Genomic DNA, 9,931 nt, shown 5'->3' on the forward strand with positions numbered 1-9,931 from the left:
TAACTAGAGCATAAAATTAGCGTGACTGAACATACGGACCGACCACAACAATATGATGGTGGCATCCTCTTCTCCATGACTGAGAACATCATCATATGCACTGGTGGTTAGCGTTTACATACACGGTACAGATACTTAATACAAGGATGCATACTTTGGTGTGAAAAAGTGTGTGAAAGAAATCCAAACCTACAAGGACCTCGGTGAAAACCAGACTCCTTTAAGTGAGATTATTTGACTTCCATCAGTCTGAAAAAGGTTCTAACGCCATCTGTAAAGCTTTGGGGCTCCAGCCAACCACAGTGAGAGCCATTAACCACAAACAGTAAAAAACATGCAACAGTGTTGGGCCTTCCCAGGAGGGGCTGGCTGACCAAAATTACACTAAGAGCGCAGTGGTAACTCATCCAAGAGGTCACAAAAGACCCCACAACAAAAGCTATGTAGCTTTGGATTTTTTTCTCTCCCTTAGTAATAATAATATAATATTCATTCATTTTCTACCGCTTATCCTCATGAGTGTCGCGGCACGTGCTGGAGCCTATCCCAGCTGTCTTCGAGCGAGAGGCGGGGTACACCCTGGACTGGTCGCTAGCCAACCACAATGAGAGCCATTATCCAAACAAAATGACCCCAAGAGCGCAGTGACGACTCATGCAAGAGGTCACAAAAGACCCCACAACAAAAGCTATGTAGCTTTGGATCTTTTTTTCCCTTAATAATAATAATAATATAATATTCATTCATTCATTCATTTTCTACCGCTTATCTTCACAAGGGTCGCGGGGGTGCTGGAGCCTATCCCAGCTGTCTTAGGGCGAGAGGCGGGGTACACCCTGGACTGGTGGCCAGCCAACCACAATGAGAGCCATTATCCAAACAAAATGACCCCAAGAGCGCAGTGACGACTCATCCAAGAAGTCACAAAAGACCCCACAACAAAAGCTATGTAGCTTTGGATTTTTTTCTCCCTTAATAATAATAATATAATATTTATTCATTCATTCATTTTCTACCCCTTATCTTCACGAGGGTCGCAGGGGGTGCTGGAGCCTATCCCAGCTGTCTTCGGGCAAAAGGCGGGGTACACCCTGGACCGGTGGCCAGCCAATCACAGGGCACATATAGACAAACAACCATTCACACTCACATTCATACCTATGGACAATTTGGAGTGGCCAATTAACCTAGCATGTTTTTGGAATGTGGGAGGAAACCGGAGTACCCGGAGAAAACCCACGCATGCACGGGGAGAACATGCAAACTCCACACAGAGATGGCCGAGGGTGGAATTGAACCCTGGTCTCCGAGCTGTGAGGCCTGCGCGCTAACCGCCGTGCAGCCAATAATATAATAAATAATAATAAAATGATTCCTTGAAAAACAGCATGTTGTGTTGAGTTGTGTTGTCATGGACAAATATTGACATTAGTTTGATGATCTGAAACATTGAAGTATGACATGGATATGGAAAATTATCTTATAGCCATTGTGATGGCCCTGATAACATTACCTTTATTTTTACTTTTAACACTTCATTACACCACCTGCATCACAAGTGATTTCCCAGTAAAACACACAATACATATCATGATAATAAATAATAATACATCATATTTTCAGGCAAGAACAAAGCATAAGTATAAGTAACGGTACTTACAACAGCAGGCGAAACTCCACCTACTCCTGTCAATGGGACAACACCGCCATCATGTGGCAGAAGTCGAAATGACACAATGGAGTGCCGGCCTTCTCCAACGTTTTCAGATCGGATGGACATCAAAATGACATTTTTTTTCCATTTGACTTCAGGACACATGTCGACAGACAGAATTTTTAATTAAAAAAAACAACTGAACATACATAAACATATACTTTACTTTCCCCAAAAAAGGGAACATTCACAAATAAAGCATGTCAATTATGACTTACAGGAGATACAAACCATTTATTTGGCACTCAACGTAAACAAAATGCATTCAAAGAAATGCATTAAATTCAATAAAAATGCATGAGCAGAAGTGATTTACATGGTGAATGATTCAAATTCAAACACATGTAAATGTACATTCAACAGAAGGCGCATTATGACTAGCATTTTCTAGGCTCAACAACAGACAGGCCTGGCTTATTGCACGTCCCGATGGCAGTAGCTGCTTCCTGACCACCACAATACATATTTACATCTGCACGTACACCAATTAGACCCCTTGTACATTCCTGAACATCAATCTATCATAATAACAACTTTGAAGTTTACAAAATGATTGAAGATGAAAAAAATCATTCAAATTTGAACATATGACATACAGTGGAACCTCCAAATTCTAATTCCCTATTAAATGACATTTTTAAAAAAAACATTAAAATATCAGTGTGGTCCTCTGTATCTTTTGATTTTTTTAGTATGAGAAAATGGGGCTGCACGGTGGACAAGTGGTTAGCGCGCAGACCTCACAGCTAGGAAACCAGGGTTCAATTCCACCCTCGGCCATCTCTGTGTGGAGTTTGCATGTTCTCCCCGTGGATTTTTTCCAAGTACTCCGGTTTCCTCCCACATTCCAAAAACATGCTAGGTTAATTAGCGACTCCAAATTGTCCATAGGTATGAATGTGAGTGTGAATGGTTGTTTGTCTATATGTGCCCTGTGATTGGCTGGCCACCAGTCCAGGGTGTACCCTGCCTCTCGTTCGAAGACAGCTGGGATAGGCTCCAGTACCCCCGCGACCCTCTTGAGGATAAGCGGTAGAAAATGAATGAATGAATATTATATTATTATTATTAAGGGGAATGTGAGTGTGAATGGTTGTTTGTCTATATGTGCCCTGTGATTGGCTGGCCACCAGTCCAGGGTGTACCCCGCCTCTGGCCCGAAGACAGCTGGGATAGGCTCCAGCACCCCCGCGACCCTCGTGAGGAAAAAGCGGTATGAATGAATAAATATTATATTATTATTATTAAGGGAGAAAAAAATCCAAAGCTACATAGCTTTTGTTGTGGGGTCTTTTGTGACCTCTTGGCTGAGTCGTCACCGCGCTCTTGGGGTCATTTTGTTTGGATAATGGCTCTCATTGTGATTGGCTGGCGACCTGTCCAGGGTGTACCCCGCCTCTCGCTCGAAGACAGCTGGGATAGGCTCCAGCACCCCCCATGACACTTGTGAGGATAAGCGGTAGAAAATGAATGAATGAATATTATATTATTATTATTATTAAGGGAGAAAAAATCCAAAGCTACATAGCTTTTGTTGTGGGGTCTTTTGTGACCTCTTGGATGAGTCGTCACCACGGTCATTTTGTTTGGAGAAAGTATGAGAAAATGCTTTTAAATTCACATAATTTGTGACACATGGTACAATGTTACACATTATAATAACTTCATATTCATTCCCATATTTCCTTCTGAAAGAAAACACTGAAAAACATGAAGACACTTGAGCTTACCTAGCGATGATCTGGCAATGTCTGATTTATAAAAGCCCGCCGAGGCTGAAAGGGATGAACTTCTGCGCCTGCTGGGCTCCAATCTCGGCCACGTACAACACCCCTGATTTGAGGTCCAAGTCGACCAGGTGCGGCTTGACGTCGTCGGCCATTTGAATCACACTGACCACCTTGCACTGGCCGATCAACCCCACCGGGGGCGCCTCAAGGAGTGAAATCTGATTGCTATTTAGCTGGACAACAACAAAGTACTTCTTATTCGGGGTCAGGCGGACTGAGTAAGGCGCATCCTCAGTGAAGCAGCTTCCCCAAGAGCCCAGCCAGTCCCCCGTAAGGGAGTTGAAGACCTGGATCCTCTTGTTACCCCGGTCAGCCACCCAGACCCTCTGAGCGGCGTCCACCGTTACACTATGGGGGATGTAGAACTGAGCGAGCCCTTGTCCTTTTTCTCCGTGCACCCACAACACTTCCTGGTCTTTAGACAATTTCAGGAGTCGATTGTTCATCCCGCCGTCACCGTCCACTATGTACATTTCTCCAGATTGGTGGATGAAGATCTCAGCTGGTTGGTCAAACTGCAAAGGGTTGAGCCCAGAGCCGGCTTTCCCGGGTGTACCGAGCACCTGACAAATACAAGAATTCATTTGACAAGACTTTCTGGACTTGGTGTATTTCAAAATAGATTTGATGAGATTGGGGGCTAGGGGGTCTGAAGCAAGTGGAAAAATGGCGCTAAATCTTCTCTAAGGGGACGCTGGCTGCCTTGATAGGGAGCTCACAGGATTGAAGGCGGGGCCACTAGCATACACTCAGAGTTTAGCCTTGCAAAGAGCAATGCAGGGTAACATAGTAGAAATTAAAACTAGTAGACTGTAATTATATTTGATATTTGATGTAATCTATTTATTCTCCACATTATTATTTATTATTTATTATTACACGAGAGCCCGGCAACAACATTTTGTTGGCAATTTCACTGCTGTGTTATTGTGCAATGACAATAAAGAAAGTCTATGTCTAATCCTGGTCCTAGTCCTGGGGTGTTGCTGGGGTGTCCGATGTTCCCACTCTTTTTGTTGTTTTGTCTTATGTAAGATTCTGTGATTATATGTGTGGAAAAAAAAACATTTATTGACTGAATAAGCTTTGCTTCTTCCTGCTCCTTTTCAGACACGTGTAGTAATGAGGTGTTGTGTATGTATGTGTGTGTGTATATATATATATATATATATATATATATATATATATGTGTGTGTATGTATGCTGCATGTATATATATACATATGTATGTATATATATATATATATATATATACATGCACTTGCTAATTAAGCCTATTGCCATATCCCATTGCTTTAATGTTGTTGTTTGATGCTTTTGTATTGTATGTATTGTACATATTTACTGTATTGATATTTGTAATTGTATATAACGTTGTTCTTATTTTCAGCACTCCCCTCTCCCGTTAAAATGCTTTTGCTCTTTGTTCAGGCTGCATTTGTATATAAGAATTTGTTCTTAAATTGCTTGTCTGGGTAAATAAAAGTATAATAATCCAAATTGTCCATAGGTATGAATGTGAGTGTGAATGGTTGTTTGTCTATATGTGCCCTGTGATTGGCTGGCGACCAGTCCAGGGTGTACCCCGCCTCTCGCCCGAAGACAGCTGGGATAGGCTCCAGCAACCCCCGCGGCCCTCGTGAGGAAAAAGCGGTAGAAAATGAATGAATAAATGAATGAATATATGTAAGTATATAAAGAGATATTGTAAGTGTATTGTATTGTAAGTGTATATGTGAGATACATTAATGTAACATAGTATGCATGTCTGAAAAAAATTAAGAAGATTTTGAAAATATTTTTTCGTTGTATTTTCTTTTGTCTCCACCCAATCTCGTGTATCGTGTTTCGTGTCACCCCCTGTGACCTACACAACAACAACAACAACAACAACAACAACAACAACAACAACAACAACAACAACAACAATGAAAGCATCCTGGGCAGAGAAGGGTATGGATTGATCACCTGCAGGAGCCTCCCCGATGGCGAGTACTGCTTGATGCTGTGACCATACGGCCCAGTCCCCACATCTGTGATCCAGATAGTCGGGTTTGACAAGGCATCTGCTAGAAATATACCATGGGGCATTTCTAGGGTGGTTGTGTTCCAGGACATGAGGAAGTCACCTTCTGATGAAAACACCAGCACCTTGGGCACATTATCACCTAAAAAGGAGCAAACAGCAGCACATTAATAATAATAATAATAATAATAAAAATAAATGAGGTAAATGTGTGTGTTTATGGTCAAGATGTACCTCTCTGTGCCACATAGACCACACCCGCATACTGGTTGACAGCCACTCCAAACACATTCCCAGTGAACATTTCAGGGTTTTTGGGCCAGTTCAGGTCCAGTTTGTACAACGGCCTACCAAGCAGCTGGTAGTCCTGACTGAGGATGGAACGGCTAGCCTGCTGGGGGCTAAAGACGCCGTAAAACACCATCATGAGGAAGACTACTGAGGCCAGACCTGTCATTATCAGACACGTATGGCTTCTAGTGCTCATTGATGCGGTGACGTTGCTACAGAAAACAATAAACTAAACACTGGATAACGATGCACAGTTTGCGTCGAAAAAAATAATCAAAGCGTTACATACACCGCGTAAAGATTTATGACCAATGTGATCGTTGGCGTGTATTTACAATTCACTTCCTGGTCAGTCCACGACGTAAACATACTAGCGTCAAGTTCACTAGGTTTTCATAAGCTATTTCCTCTAAAAAAACACAAAATACAGTGCCTTCACGAATACAAATATTCAATCCTCTCACATTTAATTTTTTATCCAGAGAAGGAAAGCACACATTTGAAGCACACATGTGAATATAAAGCCTCTCTGTAGACCCTGTACGTAAAAATACTGATTATGCATTATATTCGGCGTCTTATTTTCTTGGGGAAAATATTTCTACTTCCGATTTCCGTAACTATGACGTCGCGACGTCTTGACGCAGCCTCGTCGGTGGAGGCGACAGTGCCACCGACAGTAAATGTCTTATAGTTATTTTTTTACCCCCAGATTTCTGTCCCAATTCGAATGACAGTCCATGAGGGACAGGGACACCCTTCATGGAGTGAAAACCATCGAAGAATTGGCTGCATGGAGGTCGTTGACAGTCCGCTCAATCTGGTAAGTTTCGGTCATGATGTTGCAATAACATGCTAACGTTACTGTAGTTTGCAAAGGTAAGCTACATTAGCCTCCCTTCACAGGGCATTAGCGGGACTCTTGTTTATTGTCGTGTTTCATTGTATTGCTGTCTGCTGGCTTTGACTCTACAAAACATCCCTATATAATGGTATCGTCCTCCGCATTACGGGGGTTTTATCGTGCAGTTGTACGTACAATGCACAAGTTTTGACCACTGTGTTAGCCACGAGTACAAAAACTCAAAAACTGATAGCACCCCCACCCCTCAAAAAATATAAAAACTCCAAAACTGAATAAAACCCCGCTTTTATATGGCGTCTTCTGTCGCCACGGTTCCACCTGAAACAAAAGTGCAACTGATTGCATTGAACAGCTGCACCAGAAACAGCGATGCGTTTGTGTAAATATGTTAATCATTAGTCGCTAGCAGATTCGTCATTTTCGGGACAAATTAGTAAGGCTTCAGAAGGAGTTTAACCCTCAAGTCAAAATGAAATAATTAAGACACTACACAGTGTTTTAAAATAGCTATTCACCACGAAGTATTTTAACACATTGATAAAAGTGTAGATAAAGCAGTAAAATACGGTGGTGGTAGTGGCGCTGATGGTCTGGCGCTGTTTTGCTGCTTGCTGTGATAAATTGAAGCATGAATTCTACAACTTGGACTCACTCATATTGCAATTGATTATCTGCTTTATCTATGACTGTAGTTCACGTGCATGTACTGTGTATGTGCGTGTTTCTTCAGGCCCATCAGCAGTGCAGGAAGGCGGATCGCTTGCTTGCTGCTGGAAAGTATGAAGAGGCGATTTCTTGCCATGGGAAAGCAGCAGGTAGGTTCTGGGACTCATTTATGTCAGTGACAGGCTAGTAGCAAAATTCACTCACAAAGAGTGGTTGAGAATTGGTATACATTTCCTGTAGTTATTTTGAAGTACAGTAGTGTGTTGAGAATGCCTGCTCATGGTTAAGGCCAGGTGGGAGGAAGAATAAACGTGCCTGTCGTCATTATTTGACACAAAACGTGCACATTGTCAGTGAGCATCACGCTCTTTGCACTAACAGGCGGTAAAACACAATACTATGTAAACCAGTGGCGATTGTCCTAAGCCTGCAGAAGAAGCTCAGCTTCATCTTTAAAATGTCCACAAAAAGTGGCAAAATATGTACTGCTGTGTGTACATTTAATTGACTAAAGATGCACTGGAAAAATGTCTCTTGGCTTCTGCATGATGATTGGATGAAATTATATTCTAGCACTTTTAAGCCATAGAAACAGCCGGCAGGCGGCAGACGTGCGTTTGGTACGAGCCTAGCGTGGATTTTTTTACATATACTCCCTCAACAGCAGGATATAGCGTGCACGTAGCAATGTAGCGTATGTAGCGTGCATCAACAACGTCCCTGAGCTTGCCTCACTGTGTCATTGAACCTGCTTTGTCTCTTGTAGAACTTCTGACAGAAGCGATGAAGACAACAGACTGTAAGCAGGTGAGCCCCCTTTTAGTTGTTTTTCTTTATGTTTTTAGGAGTCAACACTATGTTGGGCTTTGGCCTCACTGCTTAGACCTGTCTGGACCGAGGACAGATCAGGACTTGGTTCTTATAGAACTGGACAGTGTGCACACCATACTCACGGTGGTGGTAAGTCACAGCAACAATAAATAATAATTAACGCAAATGTTCCTCAGATTAATTAGATTTTTGGGGGGCTGAAATAAATGTGCAAAATGAGTAAAAAGTTACCTCCAGAAGGGAATGGCTGACTGTGAAAAGGCTGACACACCAAAGTATAGCGGTCCATGGTCTTCAGCTACAGCCACTATTGACTGTAGTGTTGCTGTTTTGTGGCTGCAGGCTCGTGTGTCCATGGAGCTGCAGAGGGACAGTCATATTAAACAGCAGCATCTTATCCAAGAGCGCTGGAAGAGGGAAGCGCGTCGGGAGGCCACCAAAGCTCGACCTGAAACGGCAGCGCCATCGAGTAGCCCGACTGTCCTCACGCTGTCCCGGTCAGCGGGCCAGCGCCAGCCCCACGGCTCCTCGGCTGTAGAATGTGGAGGAGGGAGGGAGAGAGAATACGACACCCTACTTTACCAGCTTCAGACTCGACAGGCCGGAAGCCTCCAATCTTTGACACCCTGTCCTGGCTCTAAGACCACTAAAGATGACAAAACTCGCCTGGAAGAACAACAGACCACCATAGAAGACTTGAGGCGCCTGGTCAACCATCTGATGGATGAAAACCAGCGGCTCACCGCCGAGAACAAGAGGCTGCAATCGGAAAACGCCCGAATGCGAGCGGAGGGCGCAGACTTCGTGGAGCGCTCTGAGCTCTGGGTGCTCCCTCAAGCCGGGAGCCCCGTGGCGGCAGCGGGGGGCCAGCAGAGGAAAAGTACAGGAAAAGGAAAGGAGATAGCCATCCCGCAGCTGCCCCCGCTGGAGATGCCGGTTCAGGAGGATCTGTGCTTGGATGACCTGCCTCCTCTGGAGCTACCGGCAGACATCCAGCATGAACTACAGGAGCTGCTGGACAAAGATAAACTGTGATGAATACTTTTTTTTTTTTTCAACACATACATATAGATGCTGGGGCTTAACAAATGCTTCTTGGCTCGGATGCCAAACGACCCGACATTCAAAATGTACGATCAAAGAACAAAGGTAAAGCAAGTTGAAGTTCTACCACTGATGTGCAGCAGAACCTTCCGAGAACGCTGCTCCTTCATGTCGAGCACAAGAGAAGTCCTCGGTGTGCTCTGCATCTGCGCCCCTCAGGTAGACCACTGACGAGAACTTCACGTATATTTCATCGATGCCGATGCACATACTCTCACAGTACACCAGCTAAGCCGGGAGCCATGTTCCCCTCAGGATACTACTTACTGCGACTTTTCATTCTTATTTTCTCCACCTCGGTCATCACAACAGGGGGCCCCCAAAATGCATCGGTACTGATGTGGGGAGATCATCTACAACGTAATGAAGAATAACCTGATAAATCATGTTCCCTACCAGGTGGATGGAACAAATGTGAAGTATATGGGAATTTGCCTTTGACTGTATCGCATATTCCTATATATTGTCCTCGAGATTTGTGTCAAGAGATGAATAAAGTCATATTCGTATATGCTATGGAGCTTTACGGCGCTATGTTGAATGAAGTTCATATTGTAACCAACAACTTCACACCAAACATGCAAGGATCGTGTATGGTTTGGTCCTTTCAACCAGGCTGGAGTTTAGGTACTACTTCCCTAAAA

The 9,931-nt window shown here is 43.6% G+C and overlaps 2 protein-coding genes across 2 annotated transcripts; one reads left to right on the forward strand and one right to left on the reverse strand.

Annotated features, from left to right (window-relative positions):
* Positions 1–2,292: 2,292 nt before the first annotated feature.
* On the reverse strand, positions 2,293–6,182 carry LOC131109589 (NHL repeat-containing protein 3-like). The gene is made up of 3 exons (XM_058061748.2): positions 5,765–6,182; positions 5,473–5,672; positions 2,293–4,067 (listed from the first exon to the last, which is right to left on the reverse strand). The coding sequence occupies exons 1-3, from the start codon at positions 6,015–6,017 to the stop codon at positions 3,471–3,473; spliced, it is 1,050 nt and encodes a 349-aa protein (XP_057917731.2). The 5' UTR covers positions 6,018–6,182; the 3' UTR covers positions 2,293–3,470.
* A 247-nt stretch (positions 6,183–6,429) lies between these two features.
* nrbf2b (nuclear receptor binding factor 2b) lies at positions 6,430–9,803 on the forward strand. Its single transcript, XM_058061746.2, has 4 exons — positions 6,430–6,644; positions 7,417–7,501; positions 8,119–8,159; positions 8,526–9,803. Exons 1-4 carry the CDS (start codon positions 6,552–6,554, stop codon positions 9,216–9,218), a joined length of 912 nt encoding a protein of 303 aa, XP_057917729.2. The 5' UTR covers positions 6,430–6,551; the 3' UTR covers positions 9,219–9,803.
* The last annotated feature ends 128 nt before the right edge of the window (positions 9,804–9,931 follow it).

Source organism: Doryrhamphus excisus, linkage group LG2 (assembly GCF_037039965.1).
Source record: "Doryrhamphus excisus strain RoL-2023G ecotype Guam linkage group LG2, RoL_Dexc_Guam_v1.1, whole genome shotgun sequence".
NCBI lineage: Eukaryota > Metazoa > Chordata > Actinopteri > Syngnathiformes > Syngnathidae > Doryrhamphus > Doryrhamphus excisus.